Source organism: Neovison vison, chromosome 3 (assembly GCF_020171115.1).
Source record: "Neovison vison isolate M4711 chromosome 3, ASM_NN_V1, whole genome shotgun sequence".
Taxonomy (NCBI): Eukaryota; Metazoa; Chordata; class Mammalia; order Carnivora; family Mustelidae; genus Neogale; species Neogale vison.
The window spans coordinates 145,254,417-145,276,609 of NC_058093.1; the positions used below are offsets into that span (position 1 = coordinate 145,254,417).

Consider the following 22,193-nt stretch of genomic DNA (forward strand, 5'->3'; position numbering starts at 1 on the left):
TAATTCTTTTCTTGGAAGATGGGAAAATATACCAGAAGAAAGCTATCATTGTACTCATCCCAATAGCATGGGTGGTTCAGTGGTAGAATTCTCGCCTGCCAATAAATGCCTGCTATTTTTCTTGAGAAAACAAACCAACAGAAGATTTTAGAATAGCTAACATTTGGTAGCAGTTTAGAGCCTACAAATCTCTTTTACATACATTTATTGCAATAAATCTTCAAGACAATTACCCACTACATTTTACAACTGAGGAAATGTTGACCTGGAAAGGTTAGGCAACACCATCCATGATTCTGTCCGTACATATCTACATACATATATACAGATAATATACATATAAATATGCATATACATATAATATACACATGTATGTATATGTGTACGTATGTATATATACACATATATACATATGGATATGCACACATATATACATATGTTATATATATACATATATTTTATAGTCTATTGTGGTTTTTTTTAATGAGTTCTTTATTTATTTGAGACAGAGAGAGAGCAAGCATAAATGTGAGGGAGGTGCAGAGGGAGAGAATCTCAAGCAGACTCCCCACTGAGTACAGAGCCCAATGCAAGGCTCAGTCTCATGACCCTGAGATCATGACCTGAGCCAAAATCATGACTCAGATGCTTAACCGACTAAGCCACCCAGGTGCCCCTTCCATTATGTTTTTAAACCTCTATAGGTAAATTAGCAAAGGATATAGAGATGAGATTTAGATGCATCTCACCTAGCGTATGAATGTTATATGATAAAAGATCAAACGACTGATTTACAATAAACTCTGAATCCCTCAGGAAAAGTAGTAGTTTGAGTATCAACACTCTAAGTCAACACTCTACTTTGAGGTAGAAAATAAAAGAGCATAGACTACCATCCTCTTATTTTATCTTCACTGTGGCAAGCAAAAATAACATTCAGTAGATTGAAGACATTCATAGTCATATATGCTGACATTATAAACTACCTTGAAAATTCTGGTTCTTGTATCCTATTAGCTACAGTTAATTTCCAAGGTTTATAAGAGAAAATGTTCATGGAAAACTTATGAGTATAATATCACCACACTGGTAATATGTTTCAAAAAACATTAAGCTGACTTTTATTCATTTAGACTCAATGATGGAAAATGAAAGAGAACGTTTGTGGTTTTAATGAGCATCTCAGTTTGTACGAGGAAAACTGTCCAATGACTTACTTTTTAGTTTGAATCCACAAACACGTTAGTCTAGAACATGGAACTGGCTCTTCTAAATTACGTACGGAATTTCAAGAACAATCCCACACTAATTACAATTGAGCATTTAAGTCATAGTAATCCTTTTTATATGAGAGATAAAAATTCAACTTAACTGACCACCATGACTAATAGGAGATTGAGAAGTACTTCCTGTTTGCTTTAGTTACATTCTCTCTTATCTAGTCACTAGTGTGCTATTAAACTGACAAATTCCAACAGATTTTAAGTGCTAAGACTAATTGTACAATTTTTCATTGTTTCACACAATATCACTGAATTTACTATGTAAAAGTCAATGTTGAGTAAGAAACACTATAATTGGTTGCAGCTAATATACAATTACATGGGTGAGCATCCAACTATTACTTTGGTCCATTTGGATTTCAAGGTATTCGTCTCACATGGAAAGGGAACAAGTCATAAAAACAGATCAAAAAAGAAAGAAAGAAAAAAAGCCAACTCACACCCCCAACACCAACAACAAAATAAACCAAACTTCTGATTTTATGCCTTAGTGTTCATGACCAGACTTAAATACTTTTAAATACTTTTGCTAATTTTAGGAGATATATATATATATATAAATTGCCAACAAATTATATATATATATATATATATATATATATATAAATTTGTTGGCAATTCAAAGTTGTTTTTGACCAGTAACCTTTTCCAAAAGAGGACAGGGAATTGAAAACAATTCACATTTTCCTAAATGCCTAGCCAATATATTTCCCCTTCTACAGTAGGAAATTCTATTGTGTTTGTGTGTGTGTGTGTGTGTGTGTGTGTTTTACCAATATTGGAGGAGAAAAACAAATAAAATAAAACCAGATTAGAAAGCATTCAATATTAACATGAGACACATAGTCCATATTTATTTCTATGGAAGGCATAATATGGTGTTTTCCCTAAGCAAATCTATACTTAGGGAATATTTATAATGGCATATATTCATTTTGAAATTTAGCTTTTTTGTGCACATTAAAGCATGAAGAATGCAAAAAAAAAGAGAGAGGAAAATATGAAGAATACATTATTTCTTCCCATGGTAACTTTATTCTATCTTTACCCATTTCTACCTTTAAATCTAAAAATATTCCAGACAACATAGGTCCCGATCATCATCATCACATTCATTTCCAGTTCCCTGGCCTTCCACTACCCTGGCCAACAGTTAAGTATTTTCAATGACCCTCACTGCAGACCACTGCCAGGAAACTGAACACCACCCAGCAGCTGGAAAAATGAAAACTAACTCAGAGATAATTGATACCTTACATCTATCTTATCTTTCCTGTCTTGTTCCCTATCCCACACACCCTCAGCAAAAGAAAATTATTAACTTTTCCACCCAGCTATCAAATAGTTTTCTTAATTTAATTACTACCTGCCCACACTACAGTTTACTAGGTGATACCTTGATACTAAATAGTTCATCAGCAACTGCTATGCCAATCAGATCATAACCTACTGCTCATGTGTTTGCAAATCTGGCTATTGAACCTTCTTGTTTTTATGACACCTAACACATTGACTCTTCTTTTCTTTATTTATTTCTTTTATTGTGTTAAGTAAGTCACCATACAGTACATCATTAGTTTTTGATGAATTGTTCAATGAAAACTATGCACTCCTGGAAACAAACTGAGGGTTTCAGAGAGGAGAGCGGTGGGGTTATGGGGTAGTCAGGTGATGGATATTGACACACTGATTCTTGATACTTTCTGTTTAGTCTATGCTCTGAATGGTGGACTTGGAGTAGTTCATTAAACTACTAGAACATTAAATAGTTCACTTGGAAAAACAACTTCTTAAACCAATGTGCCCTCCCCACCCACCAAAAAAAAAAAAAGTAAATAAATAAAATAAAACAAGCAACAACAATAAAGCTTTTCCTTAGCTATTAGAAGAGATTAATAGATAATGCAAGTAATATAAATCAGGTAAAGTATTTTAATTTCCATTTACCATTCCATAATATGCTTAAGTCTTTTTGACATATATATACAGTCTTAAGAATGGAGGCTTTCATGCCTCCTGTGTGTGTGTGCGTGTGCGTGTGGTATATGTGTGTGAAAGAAAGAGCGAGGCAGAGAGGGAGCAGTCTGGAACTGTGTATATGGCGTTACAGTGTTACATTTATACCGTTAGTATATACTATATACTATATTGTTACATATATACTATATATATATATATATATATATATATATATATATATACTATAGGACTTCCTATAGTAAAATTGCCATTGATCTTCTTGACCTCTGCCTAGGGGAAACCATGTATATATTTTACATGTTACAGTATACACATCTCAATATTTTTCCCAAACTTATTTTCTGGAGAGCAGAACAAGTCATTAACTCGGTTTAATTTAGTAGATTATGTTTACTTTATTTCCTAAGTCACTAATTGCTAAAGTGGGAATAGCTAACTGTATATAAAAGACTATGTTGAAACTTCATTAGGCCTGTGTAAATACCCATTAACAATGGACACTGGCTGGAATGGGTCATTGTGTGTGCTTCAGTGAAGAGCAGATGGTTATGGCTACCAAGAGGAACTCTCTGCCACAAGCCTGTGGACAGCCCAGGGCTGAGCAGCTGGCAATGCGGGTCCACAGTATGCCTCCAAATACATGGTGGCCGTTTATTGTGGAAACTTAAACAGAGAGGGCTACATTCTGCCCACTATGGTCAGCCTCACTGCCGAATTTATATTTATAGCTGGGCCTCTCCACCATCTGTGCATGTGGCCCACACTGCAGCTCCAAGGAGCTGGAGAAGCATGATTTGAAGGTCTGATGGAACAGCTAGGAAAAAGCAATCCATCATTTATAAGGGGGGATGTAAGACAGTCACAATCATGTCCCGTCACGCTTTCAGATTTTTATCTTCATTTGCTTTTACTTTCATTCTAATCCTCTGCCAAATACAATGAACACTGACCAAGAGTGCAGAATTCATCAATAACACTTTACCATCTACCTGGAAGAATGAATTACCCGGATGCTCCGAGGCTTTCCCTCAGGAGGAGGTAAATGACTCTCCTCCTGAGGGGAGCCTTGCTCTGTATGGCCACTTAGACCTAAATGACTTGGGGCCCAGGTGGAAGGCAAGACGCCAAGAACAAGTGGCTGCCCTCTGAACTGAGAGCTTGCCAGGAGAAGCGACGTGGATGCTTGTAACTGGTTTACAGAATGAGCGGAACTGCTAGAACACTAAGACACAACAGTTGCATGTCAGCCTGTGGCCCACCTTCACACACACTCTAGCAGATCTATTCCCCAATCCTGAGAGCAATCTGGGCCAATCCTCTAGTCCCGGGTCTACAGTATTTAAAAAGCCTTACCTTCAGGTACTAAGGACAACAAACAAAAACAGCGCACACACACACACACACACACACTCACTCACACACTCACACACACACTCACACACACACACTCACACACACACACACACTCACACAGAGTAAGGCTAAATCAAAACATTAATCTGATGCTCAATTTACAGTTTCTTCCTACCTAAAAGAGTAGGCCTGAGACCAAAAGTGTGGATAAAGCAGCGAGACTGTCTCTTGTTCTTTTTCAGTTTCTTAGGTCTCTATTTAGATATTCTATGAGACTCTCTCTTTAGAGCTTCTCTGGGGTCAGACAGGAGCGAACAGTCTTGCTTTCAAAAGTGAAAAGCATCCACAAGCTTCTTTTTTGTGAGGAGCTCTGCGGGTTCCTCAGAGACTCCTGCCCTCACCTCAGGAATCCCCACACTGGACTTCCTGTATGACCTCGTGGGCTGTCGGCACCAGCTCCTCACTGGCAGCTCCCTCCTGGGCAGTGTCTATCTTCTGTTGGGAGCAGCTTCAGCAGGCAGGCCCTCTCAGGCATGATCCTTTCAAAACAACTCCAGATCTGCTAGCTTCAAGCACAACTCCTATCTTTGTTCTTCCCTAAGGTGGGAACAGAGATTCTCCCCACAGCTGCCTTCCCCTTTCTCTTCCTGGCGTCCTTGTGGACAGCTCCAGGCAATTTCCAGGTTGCATAATTTTTCCAATTTCCATTTTTACAAGCAATTCCCAGTAAAATACACACACACACACACACACACACACATACACACACACACACGATCTGTTCAAGAGGTTTTCCTGATGTTTCCACAACTTGACTTGTGTGGAAGGGAAAACACCATGATAATCTCTAATCCTGTGAACTCAAGAACTTCAGAGAATTCTCCATTCCTATGAGCAATCACAGGGGATTGCCACTGGACGGGTTTGGTCAGTGCTAACAAGATCTAGGAGAAACAATTTCATACCTCCTTTTAGGAATATGGGATTGCTTACCCAGCATTTTCCTCGGCATTATGGCCATAGCTGAGAATCCAGGTTACCCAGAATTTTCTTCTGTGGGGTCATATTGTCATTACTAAAGAGACAGCTCACAGTCTTGAAAGCATGGCTCACATTAGAGACCCTGATTTTAGAAGTTCTTTTTGTCCTACTTATCCCTTACTCTTCCAGGAGAATAGAATACACACTAACACTTAAAGCACAGTAAATGTAGGGAAAAGAAATAGACCATTGGAGAAACTGGCACTCTTAAAAGAGTGTTAACTGTCCCTTTTAATTCCTAGATAATTCTTTTAGTTCCTTTACTCATCTGAGACTGTTCTATGGTTGCTGCTTTTGTTTCAATCAAGAAAAAAAAAAAAAAAAAAAAAGGAGGGTCATTGTCATGAGGAATACTGTGAACGTCTGAGAGTCTTCAAATAGTTGATTAGGGATGCACAAATATAAGGCATTCACAGACATATTTTAAGTGATAGAAGCCAAAGAAAGGCTTTATTTCATACTTTTAAGTTATTTTCTATTAAAAGGTAAAGAGCCGGAGCGCCTGGGTGGCTCAGTGGATTAAGCCACTGCCTTCGGCTCAGGTCATGATCTCAAGGTCCTGAGATAGAGCCCTGCATCGGGCTCTCTGCTCAGCAGAGGGCCTGTTTCCTCCTGACTTTCTGCCTGCTTGTGATATCTCTTTCTCTGTCAAATAAATAAATGAAATCTTAAAAAAAATAAAAAATAAAATGTAAAGTGCCATAAGAATAGTGAGTCACGGCAACAGATAGGAAATTGGTCTTAAAAAGTTGTAATTAAAATAATACGTGGTATGAAAGCTTTCATAGAAGACACTAACATTTTAAAGTATTTAGGTCTATCTAAACAAGTTTTCATCATTATTTTTAAAAGATGAATATTCTTGACTTTCTTTAGTGTTATAACATTTCAGAGCAGCTGACCAATTTGTGGGGGTTTTTTGTTTGTTTTGTTTTGTTTTGTTTTTCTTTCTCTTTTCTTTTTTCTAGCAGGATATTTTGGTTTTGGAGATAATACATGATACATCTAATATAGAGTTATGATAGTTGTTTTTAAATGATTTATTTATTTATTTACTTGTGGGGTGGGGAGGAGCAGAAGGAGAGAATCTCAAACAGACTCCCCCTGTGCATGGAGCCTGATGTGTGGCTCAAGCTCATAACCTGAGATGAAACCAAGAATCAGATGCTTAACTGACTGAGCCACCCAGGTGTCCTAAGTTATACCAGCTTTGAATCCACCACCATATTAAACTTCTGAAAGACTACAGGACAAAATATAATCAAAAGTTCATAGATTATATGCTGGTTAATTGAATGTAATAATAAATAAATAAATAATAAGGAAAAAGACAAATTATCAGAATCTACTTAAAAAAATAGAAAAATGTGTTTATTTTCAAGTAATTGTTCCTGCTATTTTTATGCCAATATCCATGATTCAAGACTATATATATATATATATATATATAAACACACACACACATACACACACATCTCTCTCTGTATTCTAAGTTTACCTGAAATACTAGAAGAAACAGAGGCCACAAAAAAAATGTGAGAAGGCAATAATTTAGTGGTTGTTATCTTGACAACCAGAAGTACATACTGTTCATGATGACTCTATCTCACTGGATGGAGATACATACCCAGTTTTCTAGAAAGAATATCACATCAACATGCATGTGTATGCCTTGATAAACTAAATAATTAAATAATTAATATTTTTAGGATTAAATAATTAAATAATTTCCAATTGACGTTGAGAGATAGGGAAAGCAATATGGATTTCACAAGTGGACCAAGCATAGAGAGATCAACCTGTGCCAAGGCATAGTTCCCCTCAACTTACCAGGCTTAGGGACAATGAGCTGTGCACTGGTCTGGACATTTCCAGCCTCATTTTCAGCTACACATTGATAAAAGCCTTCATCTGACTTCACCACTCCGAGGATTCGTAAGTTGCTTCCTCCCTAGAGAGAAGAAAAAAGCAGGTACAATATTTTAAAAAGCAAAAAAAAAAAAAAAAAAAAAAAACAACCAAACAAAAAACCCTCATAAAAGACAAAATGAACATAAATTTTGATAAAAGTTCACAGAAGAAGTAAGAAAGAAAGCCATAAGAGTTCTCCCAGTCTCACAGATATGTCCTATGTCACTTGGGAAATGTCACAGATTCCCAATACACTGCTGAGTTCATATGCATACATTTAACCTAGTTCTGCATTGAAAACTATACTCATAAAAATACACATCATCCTCAATATCTAAATGAGCAGCAAACAGAAAGCTCTTTGATTAAATAGGCAAGAATCAAAGGTTAGCATCAAAAGAAATGTCATTCTTTCACTTGTTATTGAAGGAAAATTGGGTTTAGCAGCTGTTGGGGAAAAAAAAGAAACTGATTTTTGCAGCTTTTAAAAGACAAAAAAATCTAGGTTGGATATTTTCTGGAAGTGTTTACTGAGAAAAAAAATCTGAAAATCCTTTTAAAATTGTAATTGCTTTGACATGTACCCTTTTGGGATTTGGAGTGACGGTATGGTGGATATTTTACACCATGTCATTCTTGTTATATGACCAAAATGCTTTACCTTCAGCAATCCATAAATTAAACATAGAAATATTAACTCCTGTTTCATATAAATTTAGCGACCATCTTTTTCAAGGATGGATGATAAAATAATCTGGAGATAGCATTTAATTATACTGACTCAGTTTTTCTTCAATATTAGTGTAAGAATTAGTTCAGTAAGTGAGACGTGTTAAATCACTTCCCCTGAAGTCATTAAGAGATAAATATTACCTCATGGGGAATTCTTAATTGTTTTTAGTGTCTTGTAGTCAATTCTCTGCTGATGTAAAATTCTGAGATAAAGCTGACTAACTTCTAATTAACAATTCTCATATAAGTTACTATTTGTGTTAAATGTTACTGTGTGACAGACAATTGCTCTCAGATTTCTGGAGCTATTGGGGAAATATTTTTAAGTACAACTTCATGTGAACAGGGCTCATATTGTACATTTTCTTTTCACCTTAAGAAAAGAACATTTAAATAGGTTGGGTGTAATGAGTCATTCTGGGAGAAAAATTATTCAAACTGTAGAAAAAATAAATGTTGTATTTTATCATGTGTCCTTAAGGGCACTCAACAATTTCCTTTATATGCAAGTAGAATATATTCTAGGCGGACACAACACATTTCAAGTTGCCCCACGGCAGGTCATTTTTAATTCAGTGGTAGCAGAAATAGCATTGCATTTAAAGGAACTAATGGATTGGTATGGCATTGAAAAGTTTCATTTTTTCCCTTTCTTACATTCTTCCCAACCAATTAAAAAAAAGTAACTAAAAGTGAAAATACAGTGGTGATCAAAGTAATAAAGATATATTTTAGGGATGTAGTCTTTGAGAACCCTGGAAGTATGACTAGATGCATGCATGGAGAGGTTATGGAAGTTCCTGGAAGTCAACTGATGGAAGTATGACTAGATGCATGCATGGAGAGGTTATGGAAGTTCTTGAAAGTCAACTGATCAAGCCTCAGAGACATGGATCCACCAATGAGAGCCAGGGCAAGGTTAAGGAGAGCACATGCTTGGACTGTCAGGGCACCTATAGTCTACTCCCCTTCTGCGAGAAGTCCTCGTTTAGACACTCTTCTTTGTCTGGGTCTATGTCTGGGTCTCAAGCATAAGGAAAGTGGACTTAAATCCTCCTTTTTAGCTACAAAGTTCTTTGATATTTGGAAAGTGCTTTTCATATCTCTCATATATTTGTTTCCTTGAATTTGGAACTTCCAATGCTAACCTACACCTAATGGAGAGTTTTCAGTGTATTTTTAAATGAGCAGAGTTCTGCTGGTAAAAGCAAAACAAATGATAGTAATGATAGGTGTTGAGTCTCACTGTGTACAAGGAAAATAACTTATGAATATAACATACCATTACCCCCGTGATCTCCCACAGGGGAGAGAGTACACTAGAACTTAGAGAAACTACAAGAACTATTATGCTTAGCTTTAGTTTTTTTCCAATGTTTAAAAGCGCAATGCCATGTGAACTCTGGGTCTCCATGGCTTCCTAACCCTGCCACTACCTCTTGTCACAGTCACTATCACCACATTCTTTTTTACTGCTCAAGTAGGATCAGCTGTCCTATCTGTAAGGGTGGCAGAGAAAACTTGTCTATATTACAAAAGTAAAAGTACCATAATCATAGTGGCACATCTTGCTGAAACTTGTTATAATGGGTAAAAGTCAAAGAAGTAAGAGATTGTTGGCTTCATATAGTCTAAAACTAGACTCTAAACTCAGTTGTCCCAAGAACTAGCAATGAGGATACTTGGAAAGACAGTCTTAGGTCTTCTGTTTTTTTCATTGTGCTTGTTCAAAAAAACCTTGTGTGTAAAACAAGGGCGCAGGGCTGTTTGATCACTCTTTTTCAGCTCAAAAATTGTTCAGTCTAGAAAATCATTTGCTTTACTGGAACAATTTTCTTAACACACCATAAAAATTCCCAACAGGAACCTTTTTGCCAGGAAAGAAAAGAAACTGAAAATAGAGTAAACAATGAGTGGGACTATAAAGCTAAAAAAAAAAAAAAAAAAAAAGATAATTACCACTATCTGAAAATAATCACTAGGAAGGACCACATCTCCATTCTTCATCCAATTCACAGTGGGCACAGGCTTTCCAGACACTGAACATTCAAATTCAATATCCATGCTTTCATAGGCATACAGGTTGGAAGGGTGATTTAAAAACCATGGCGGAACTGCAAAGACAGAAAGCAAAAGTGAGTGGGTGGGAAAGTGAAACTGCATGCTAAGGTCTTTGCCCAGTTAGAAGCACTGTACAGGGAGAAAGAATACTTGTAATTCAATAACTCCCTGAAACCATTAGTTTATTATACAGGAACCATGATAGATCACCTCTCCCTCCTCCCAAACACAGTTAAATAGTTGTAGTTAGTGCTGTTTTGCCTCAGGAAAGAAAGCGAGAACAGTTTTGTAAAAAAAATGTAACATCTAATAAACATTCTTAATACCCAGTGTTTGTATCCAATTGACTTACATAAAGGATACTGAACAGTGCATAAAGCTATGGAAGCTATGCTAATAAAGTAAATAAAGTGAAGATGATAATTCTGAGACAACCCAGAGTGTAACACAAGAAAACCTAGTGTCTCTGTAATTCTTGAATTTATTGGGATTTAGTTAATGTGATGGACTCAGTCCCTGTTGAAACTGGCTATGATGATGGGCACGAAAAATGACTATCATCTTTACTGTAGATGCATTCCTATTGTCTTAGCAATTATCTATTGTGGTGCATTACTATACTGCTTTATTATTTTCTCAGCATGATAGGTGATATACTAATTTAATTTAATGTCTTAATTGCCATAATACTCGTTACTTTATGATGGAAATTTGTAATTGAGAGAAAATTACAATTAAAATATAACACACCTTTGCTAATGAATCTCTCAGGCTTGGTCCTTCAAAACCCTGCCTAGGAGAGGGAAATTAAAAAATATATATTTTTTTTCATTCTCTTCCACTGGGAATCTTTTTTTTTTTTTTAAGATTTTATTTATTTATTTGACAGAGATCACAAGTAGGCAGAGAGACAGGCAGAGAGAGGAGGAAGCAAGCAGGCTCCATGCTGAGCAGAGAGCCTGATTTGAGGCTCTATCCCAGAACCCTGGGATCATGACCTGCGCTGAAGGCAGAGGCTTTAACCTACTGAGCCACTCAGGTGCCCCTCTTTCACTGGGAATCTTAAAGTGATGTCAGATTTTAATATTCATGTTGCCTTAGACCCAGGTTAAATTCATAATGAAATAGCTGCCTTGAACTTGTTTCCAGGTAGGACATGGACATGCATTTTTAATAGCCATTTTTAAAGTCAGATTGCTTTTTTTTATGTCATTGCTGTTGCTATGTTCAGTGAGTAAGGAGTGCTAATTTTTGCTCATTTGGGTTAATATGGTATTATGTAATATAATATATCAGGGATAGTCTCTGACCACCCCTGACTTCGAAGTCAACTTGTAAACATTGATGAATGTTCTAGAAAAATGGCAGAACCAGTGGAAAATTCCTAATTTTTTCTACTGAAGATCATAGAAATCTTAATCTCTCTCTTTCTTCCTCTCCCTTTTCCTCATTCTTTCACTTCCTCCTCCCTATATTATTTTCCTGATTTTTAATTAAATATTTAAGACCTCCAGTAAAAAAGAACTATAAAATTATTTGATCTTTCACATGGGCAAATTTATTTATATGACTCAGCTGGGATACATTAATATTCACAGATCAAACACATTAAAAAAATGTCAGAGAGCTTTTCTAAAGAGAACATGTCCCCATTGTATACAGAGTTGAAATTATTTATAATTGATAATATTAGTAAGAGACTGTCTTTTATTCCTTAACTAAATTCAATGACAACTAACTAAACTAATTAAACGGCAACTAACCAAACTAATAACTAACTAAAAGGCAACTAACTAAAAGGCAACAGAAATAGTTCTTGAATGCCTCTGAGCAAATACCTTAGTTGTCTGATTCTGTTCCTGATTTTATTATAGATTTTGATCAAGTATTTGTTTACTAGCAAACACCCAATATTTATTGGGAGCTGACCTTGTATAATTGATTGTTTTAAGCCCTATTTATTTATTTAAAGATTTTATTTGTCTGGAGAGAGAAGAGAGCACAAGTAGGGTGAGTGGCAGGTAGAGGGAGAAGCAGACTCCCCACTGAGCAGGGAGCCCAATGCCGGACTGGATCCCTGGGATTCTAACCTGAGTCAAAGGCAGATGCCTCACTGACTGAGCCACCCAGCTGTCCCATACTTTATATTTATTGTATTCACCATGCTTCTCTGAGACTCTGTGGTTTCCATTTTACAAAGAGGCTGAGGTACAAGGAGTTGAAGTAATGTTCTCCAAATCATACAACCTGTATTTGTGGAGCCAGACAGGCTGACTCCTCTGCCTACATTCTGAACTATTTTATAAGAATTGCCTCTTTTGCAACTTGAAAATTCAGGTGGAAGAATAATTCATTAACATTCCTGAAGCCTCAAAGATAATGGAGATAAGTAATTAGAGCTATTAAAAATATAATACCATATTCTCTATTCCTCTTCTCCCTTTAAGACCTTCTCCAGGGTAGAAGCTGCTCCCCACTGAGCGTGGAGCCCAAAGTGGGGCTTGATCCCAGGACCCCAAGATCATGACCCAAGCCAAAATCAAGAGTTGGACTTAAGTGACTGAGCCACCTAGGCACCCCTGAGAACCATTTTTCCAAGAGCATTTGCTAACTTCATGTCTCTGTGTCAATTTTGGTAATTCTTGCAATATTTTGTATTTTTTCATTATTGTATTTATTGTGGTGGTCTGTGATCAGTGATCTCTGATTTAATTTGTAATTGTTTTGGAGCACCGCAAACCACACACATATATGATGGCAAAAGTAACAGGTAAATGTTGTATGTGTTCTGACTGTTCCATAGACCACTCCTCTGTCTCTTCTTCTCTTCAGGTCTCCCTATTCCTTGAGACACAATAATATTGAAAGTAGTCCATTTAATAACCCTATAATGACCTTCAAGTGTTCATGTGAAAGGAAGAGTCACTCATGTCTCTCTCTTTAAATCAATAGCTAGAAATGATCAAGCTTAGTTGAGGAAGGCAGGCTGAAAGCTGACATAGCCTTAAAGTCTTGTGCCAAACAGCCAAGTTGTGAATGCAAATGAAGTGTTCTTCAAGGAAATTAAAAATGCTCCTTAGTAAGTACACAAATGATAAGAAATGGATAATGTCTCATCACTGACATGGAGAAAGTTTTAGTGGTCTGGGTAGAAGATCGAAACAGCCACAACATTTCCTTAAATCAAAGCCTAATTCAGAGCAAGGCCCTAAATCTCTTCTATTCTATAAAGGCTGAGAGGTAATGAAGCTGCAGAAGAAAACTCTGAAGCTAGCAGAGGTTGGTTCATGTGGTTTAAGGAAAGAAGCCATTTCCACAACATAAAAGTGCAAGGTGAAGCAGCAAGTGGTGGTGATACAGAAGCTACAGCAAGTTCTCCAGAACACCTAGCTAAGATCATCAATGAAGGTCTCTACATTAAACAACATATTTTCAATACAGACAAAACTACCTTGTATTAGAAGAAGATGTTACCTAGGACTTTCATAGCTATAGAGGAGAAGTCAATGCCTGGCTTCAGAGCTTCAATGCCTAACTGTCTTGTTAGGGGCTGATGCAGCTGATGTAACTTGTAGTTGAAGCTAGGGCTCATGAGCCACTCCAAAACTCCTTGAACCCTTAAGAATTATGCTCATTCTGCTGCCTGTGGTCTATAAAAGGAACAACAGTATGGATGATAGCACACCTGTTTGAAATATGGCTTACTGAATATTTTAAGCCAACTGTTGGGAAAATTATTCCTTTCAAAATATTACTGCTCTTATGGACATTGGGGAGGGTATGTGCTATGGTGAGTGCTGTGAAATGTGCAAACCTGGTGACTTACAGACCTGTACCCCTGGGGCTAATAATACATTATATGTTAATTAAAAAGGGGGGGACATGTATGTATAGCCACATTTATGTTGTCATGTGTGGAGAGATGGTTAAATTAAAATAATTAAAAAAAATTTAAAAATATATATTACTGCTCTTTTACAATTTACCTGCTCACCCTAGAGCTCTGATGGTGATGTACAGAGAGATTCGTGTTGTTTTCCTGCCTTCTAATATAATATCCATTCTGCAGCCCATGGATCAATGAGTAATTTTGACTTTCAAGTCTTATGATTTAAGAAATACCTTTTATAAGGCTATAACTACCATAGATAATGCCTGCTCCAAAGGAGCTGGGCAAAGTCAATTGAAAATCTTTTGGAAAGGATTCCTCAGTCTACATGCCATTAAGAACATTTGTGATTCGTGGGGAAAAGTCAAAATACCAACACTAACAGGAGTGTGGAAGAAGTTGATTTCAATCCTCATGGATGACCGGGAGAGAGCTCAGAACCGCAGTGGAGGAAATAACTGCAGATGTGGTAGAAATAACAAAAGAACTAGCATTAGAAGTGGAGCCTGAAGATGAGACTGAACTGCTGCCAATTTCATGAAAACATGTGAACAGAAGTTGCTTCTTATGGATGTGCGAAAAAAAGTGGTTTCTTGAGATGGACTCTATTCTTGGTAAAGATGCTATGAAGATTGTTGAAATGACAATAAAAGATTTGGAATATTACATAAAACTAGTTGATAAAGTAGCCTGAGGGTTTGAGAGGATTCACTCCAATTTTGAAAGAAGTTTTACTCTGGGCTAAATGCTATCAAATAACATCACGTGCTACAGAGAAATCATTCATGGAAGGAAGAATCAGTCGTTGTGGCAAACTTCAATGATGTCTTATTTGAGAAATTACCACCCTAGCCTTCAGCAACCATCACCCTGAGCAGTCAACAGCCATCAGCACTGAAGCAAGACCCTCCACCAACAAAAAGATTACAACTCACTGAAAGTTCAGGTGATGCTTAGCACTTTTTAGCAATAAAATATTTTAAAATTAAGGTATGTGATACATTTTTTAGACTTAATGCTAGTGTACATTTAATAAAACAGTATAATGGAAACACAATTTTATACACAATGGGATACCAAAAGTTTCATTTGACTCACTTTATGTATTTTTATTTTTTAAAGATTTTATTCATTATTTGACCGAAAGAGACCCAGAGAGAGAGGGAACACTAACAGGGTGAGTGGGAGAGGGAGAAGCAGGCTTCCCCCTGAGCAGGGAGCCCGATGCGGGGCTCAATCCCAGGATCTGGGATCATGGCCTGAGCCAAAGGCAGAAGCTTAATGAAGCAGCCACCCAGGCACTCCTTTGACTCACTTTATTGCCGTACTCAGTTTATTATGGGATCTGGGGAAAAATATAGACATATACACACACAGATGCATATATATATATGTATATATAAATATACACATATACACACACATATATATATACATATATATCACACATGTGTGAGAGAGAGAGGCGTGCCTATTTATTGATATATATCTGAGGGGTGTGTGTGTGTGTATATAGTATCTATCTATTTAGAGAGCAGGGGTGGGGGGAAGAGTAGAACTGAACTAAGAACAGTTAGGAGTTGAAAGGAAGAGAAAAGAATACCAAATCTATACTGAAGAAGAGCAAAGAAAAGTGAAATTCCAGGAGCCCTCACGATGGAGCCAGATTGCCTGGGCTTAAGTCCCAGACATTCCACTCACTGCAAATAGCTTCAGTGACTGTCCCCATCTATAATCTGGAGATAAAAATTGAAGACAATGAATGGCAGGTCATATTTATTTTATTCTATTTTTATTTTTTTTAATTATTTATTTATTTTTGACAGAGAGAGAGAGAGAGAGAGAGAGAGACTGCGAGAGAGGAAACACAAGCAGGGGAGGTGGGAGAGGGAAAAGCAGGCTTCCCGCAGGGCTCCATCCCAGGACCTGGGATCATGACCTGAGCCAAAGGCAGAGGCTTAACAACTGAGCCACCCAGGCGCCCCAGACAGGTCATATTTAAATGTACTGCGCATCGCTGTATGTTAAAGAAAAACAAAAAATAGAAAAGTGTATCTGAGTACACTGCCCACAACAAACTAATTATTGTGTATGTGTATAGAAATATACATATAAATATATACATAAATGTATAAATATATATATGTGTGTGTGATTCTCCAGTTTGACTTATCCTTTTGTATTCTCAATGTTCAAAATAGTGTGTTTTACACAGAAAAATTTCTTAAATACAAACAACTAAAGTTAAATGATGGCTATTTTCTAATAGTTTGGTGTAGATTCATTCTAATTCCTCAACTTGAGAAATCTCCTTCCTGTTTATTACCTCTCAATGGATCTAAATAAACCAAAGCTGATTATAGTGAATTATCAAAACATTCAGTTTTATCAATTATAACATATAGTGATTTCTGGGGCTCCTGGTTGGCTCAGTTGGCACAATGTGCAACTCTTGATCTTGGGGCTCTGAGTCTAAGCCCCAGGCACTGGGTGCAGAGGTTACTTAAATAAAAGAAAAGAAAAGAATAAAATAAAATAATAGTGACTTCTGATTAGTTAAGGGGATAATTTGGCTTAAATATGCAATTATAAAACAGTGAGTAGCAAGGATGCTTCACAATAATTTTTTCCACTTCCAAACATATATGTGAACCATAATCTAAATTTTGTGATTTTCTCTTATTCCTTAGGCTCTCAGCATTACATTGGATACCTCGTCTTCCCTGGCTGTGTTCATACCTTCATTTCTCTATCAGGTTTCCAGCTTTCACCCTAAGCCAGACAGTAAGTAAAGAAGAAAAAGTAGCTTCTCACTTGAATGGGAAAGTTGAAGCATGAAACTATACCACACATCAGAAATGGGTCTACATCTCATGTTTTCTGAAAATATACTACTTAAATGGGGCAGTGTTATAGTCATGAGTAATTTTTGTGCTACAGATAAGGGCTAATGATTTCTCTTCATATTTCAATGGCTCCCACAGTGCTTCATACTCAACACGCTCTGCAAAGACTTTCTTGTTGGTGATGCTTATATGAACTCAATAAAATGCACATTTTTACATTTTCTGTGGCAATATTAATATAAGATGAGGAAGAGGAGTTTGGACAATGTCATGGAAACCACATAACTAACAACATGCTATTCACTGTCCTGGAAAATAAAATGTCAATGAATGATGAGAAAAATAATAAAGACTGAAGCATGGTGTAGCTTGGCTACATGGAGAAAGGAGTACAGTATCTCTTATATTGGACACCTTTCCAAAAGTCCTAAAGCTGTTCCCTGTTTGAGCAAATGGAATTGAGATAAATACAGAATTTAAGAGAGAGGTTTCAAGAGGCCTAAATTTATAAGTCTGGGTTGGATTAGAAATCAGGTAAAAGCCTTTCAATCTTGTTTTAAATAGTGCATTGCCAACTGCTACCTGTTTTCCTGAAGCATCCATCCACACATACCTTACATACATCTGAGGGCTCAACTTAACAACTGTACTCCGTCCTTTTCTGATACTGTCTTTGTTCATTCTCTTTTCTCTTCCTGAGCTGTTTTCCATTTTGTCTTAGAGTGTAGACATCCTACCGATCCGTCACGAATCCACTTCTCCAAAACGTCACCTTAATTTTTCTTCTTGTAAAATTCTCTCTCCTTTTAGAAATCCCAGTGGTACTATTTTTACTGATTTTTATGGCACTTGGTTACCTTAGCAGTAGTTTATAACGTTTTGGGGGAAGAGGCTCTACCACACTAACATTAATGCGACCTATTGGTTAATATAATTTTGATGTTGACACTATTTTGGATGACAGTGAACAATTGAAGTTTACCCAGTATTTCACTTCTTATTTGATCCCTTTATCTTTTTCTGTGCTGAACAGACTAGAATCTGCTGCCTGGAATTTGGGATCTAGGTATAATCACATTATCTTTCACAGCTCTGTAGTCCTATATTCTCCACACAAATTGCAACTAGGATGAAAGAAGGAATATGATTTGTCGATGGCTATAAGTATGTTTTGTCAGCATTTTTCTGATCATGGATCCTTTCCTGGAATTACATTCCTCAGATGATATAATTTCTATTTATTCTCTAAGAAGAAACTCAAATACTCCTTTTACCATGATATTTTGTCTTTTCGTGAATCTGACAACGGATTTTCCTGCTGCTTGTAGTGCTCTCTCTCTCTGCCCAGTTTTTATTCCACTTCTTATTTTAAGATATCTTTCACATATATCATTATTTACCAACCATGTTATGATTCTCACAGATGGGATCTGAAGCATGCACTTTTTCTTTTAATTTCCTTTGAATAGTACACAATATCCCTCCCTTCCACTCTCATATAAGAAATAATTTCACTTACTTCAAACTATTTAGTGTGTAGCAACTTCTAATGACTAATAGAAATGAAGTACCATGAATTTTCAAGTTTATCAAATTATGCCATTTACATGGAATTAATCCATTTCAGAGAATTGCTTAACATACACATATAATGTTACAACAATTTCAGGAAGGGTATTGATTTTAGTTATACTCTCTTTGGATAGAATAAAAATTCATGACCAGAAATAAATTACTTATATTTCCCTCAGATATTAGTTTCTCAGGATCTTCTACAGTACTTATAGTACATATATAAAGAATTATTTTAATATGGGGGCTGAGGGAATAAGGCGTAATGACCAAAAATGACTAATAACCAACAGAATCATGGAAAAATATAGTTTGTTCTTGAAAGTGTTTATCATACTTAGAAATGACTAATAGATGAGAAACCCCTCTATCCTGAAATCATTAGAATTTTATAACTAAATCTTAAATTTGAGTAAAAGCTTTCCATAAATTTACTTGGTTTTCTCATAAGACTTTCTATGCTATGTCTAATCATTTGAATTTTGTAGAGTGAAATATCTTCTGTAATTTCAACCTCAAAGTCACCAACAACAATCTAAATAGTATTTTGAGTCTGATTTCATATAGCAGATGCCTCACAAGTATTTTTAGGAGTGTCTTATATCACTCCTCAATCTTCTTTAGGCTTGGCTTCTAGTATTTTTATTTTAAATAAGTTACTTAGCTATTCTTCTCCAGTTATTTAGGTATGTAATAAAGATGAGTAAACTGTAAAATGCTGCTCTAATACATATAATTAACAATTAACTAATACTCTGTATTACCTTGATTTTGAGAAGATTCTAAAGATATACCACAATTCTGAAATGGCAGTGAGTGCATTTTTAAAGCCATGCAGGTGGTTTAAATTAAAACGAGGCAGCACAGATCACTTTGGTGAATGATTGACAAGAATTGAGGGGAAAAAAAATGGGCTGGTGAGCTTTTATTAGGAGGAAAGTAAAAATTAGCATGATGGCTACATTTCTCCTCTGAGTACAGTGGAAAGTCAGCTAGATTCCCTAGAGCATGACAATTCTCTCCAAGTTCCCAGGCCCTTTGAGGTTAGTTAATTTGTTGTTAAAATAGTGGGCATAACCCCATCAGGCTTCTCTTGAAAACGTGTATCTAAAGAGAGAAACCACACTAAATGTCTAAAGCATATTGGCTGCCAAATTGGATTACCTCTGTGTCCAAAACAAATGGTTCTTCCAAGGGCACTATCACAATCCTATCAACAGATAATTTCACCTTAAGGAGCCATAGTTTCATACGGAATCATTGAATGTAGGTCTAGAGATAACATATCCTAGTGGGGGAAATCATCTTTATTAATTCAGGCTTTCATGCTAAACACACCTCAGCAAAATCCTAGTTTTATAGAACCGTGTTTCTAATGGACAGCTCGATTTATAGACGAGAAATTGCTCTCTTACTTCATAGTTTCAATTCAATTCTTCTTGCACTAACTTTTGTTGCCAAAGTAACTTTCTTTCAGCTAACTTGATCTCTAACTGCATAATCCTCCTTCTCCTTTTTTAACAAGGAGCTATATGATGTTATCTCTGCCCAATCTAACACTTCTCTCTAGGTCTTAGGTGACAAGTAACTTGAAATCTGCTGAGTATTTCTCTCTAGTTTGCTCTTCCTACCTACACATCTGTCCTCCCCCACAGGGACGGTGTTGAGATTTGCATTTCATTTTCTATTTGGGTTGTCTCTCACACATACCTGTCTGTACTCTCCTAAAAAAATTAGGTTGGTTCTAGTCTTAAGTGACTAGAATGTACTCTGCATTGGAAGTAAAAGCTCACTTGAGTTTTAACTATTAATATTGACGGGGGCTCCCACTCTTCTGGGGAAAATAAAAAGGTTTTTTTAAGCTATGGATTTTATTCTTAGCATGTTCCATTCAAAGAAGTATTTTAATCTAGCCCATCAGTGGTCTTTTCCACAGAGAGAGAAGTGGGGCAGGTCATGGGGTGATAATTAGGTTTGGGGTTCTTTTAATAACTGCTAGAATGTACACTAGCTTTTTTTCCTGACATATGTATGAGCCTAAGTGGTGTATTTAATTTTATATATATACATATATATATATATATATTTTTCCTTACACAGAAGTAAATATATCATCACTAAAAACTAATTGACAAGAAAAAGCAGGTGAAACAACAGCAATTCCTTTCATTGTAACATCAATCTCGTTAGGAATCCACTAAGCTACTAGCTTCTTAAGGACAGGACGCCTTTCCAAATTTTGTGTCCTCAAAGCCAAGCACAGGATAAGTGTTAATGAACGTTATTTAGGCCTGGGTGTCTTCATAGGACAATCCTCTCCTGGCTGCAACTGAGTAACAGCTATGAAAATGCTAGACGATAAACAGCATTTAACACATAAGAGTATACTTTTCTTCAAAGTTAATAACAATTACAGCAATAGAATATTAGAAGCATCAACTTTAAGCTACTCTGCTGCCGTTGGCAAAGATAGTATTTTAATGACCTTAGAGAAATGAAAATGTAGACCTTTTAATTTCATTTTCTACACTATCAGTGCTTCTTATTATGGACACAGTATGCCAAAAAACTTGTCCTCCTACCTAAAAATTCTGGTCTATGAAGAACATCTGATCTTCAACTTTACTTTAGAGTCTTTTATATATGCTTGGAAACTGTTCTGATCTCGCCTCACAATTTTCTTTATCCAGACAAATAATCCCTTACTCTTCCTCAGTTCCAGCTCTTTCTGTAATCAGGGTTTGCTTCTCTATAAATCCAGACTAAGTTTTCCTTTCTCTCATCAGTTGTGGAGCCTAGGACCAAATGGGTGGAATGATGCTGTGAGGCTCAAACCGGTGACAGGATTACCTCAAGGTCCTAATTCTATACACTTCCTGATGCTATTGTCATACCTTTGGAGTGGTTTTGTGCTATCACTCAGGCCTTAGGTAGATTTTGGCAACTATCCAACAATTAGGTTTGTGTATACACACATGCGCGAGCGCAAACACACACACACACACAAATATGTATGTATGTATATGTAAATATAAACAAATATTTTAAAATATGTACTTCCATATCACATATATATTTGTGTTCCCATAAACTCCTAAGTAAACTATATAATCACATATAATGCTCATGTTTAAAATGCCATGTATATACATAAACAATAAAATGATATATCCACACATATATAGTTTATTAACATCTTTCTTTGCCAGTTTTCAATTTTAGCTATGAAGGAAATGAAAGCAGGTTTAAAAAAAGTTAAAAATAGTAAGTCGTGCATGTTGTATGATGATAAAAATAATGCATCTATAAAATAAGTTATCCAATTTCTATCACTGCATACTGACAGGAATTTGAGAGTTATCATTTTTCCCTCAGTTAAATGTTTTCTAGAATGTCTTCTTGGTATTTGACAGCAAAAGATGTGAATGTTGTAAAGTCTAGGAAAAAATGTTTCTGCCATGCATGAGAACTATTTCTGTGTGTTTTCAAATGTCCTTTGAAGATTTACAATAAATTGCAGTAGAA

The 22,193-nt window shown here is 36.2% G+C and overlaps 1 protein-coding gene and 1 pseudogene across 1 annotated transcript in view; one reads left to right on the forward strand and one right to left on the reverse strand.

Moving 5' to 3' along the window:
• The window catches only part of DCC (DCC netrin 1 receptor), a 1,152,813-nt gene that overhangs the window by 445,239 nt on the left and 685,381 nt on the right, over positions 1 to 22,193 (reverse strand). The window contains exons 6-7 of the mRNA XM_044242950.1: positions 10,260 to 10,414; positions 7,488 to 7,608 (exon numbers count right to left, since the gene is read on the reverse strand). Of these exons, the coding sequence (XP_044098885.1) occupies positions 7,488 to 7,608; positions 10,260 to 10,414 (276 nt within the window). The remainder of the gene's footprint in view (positions 1 to 7,487; positions 7,609 to 10,259; positions 10,415 to 22,193) is intronic.
• LOC122902084 lies at positions 13,252 to 15,207 on the forward strand (annotated as a pseudogene).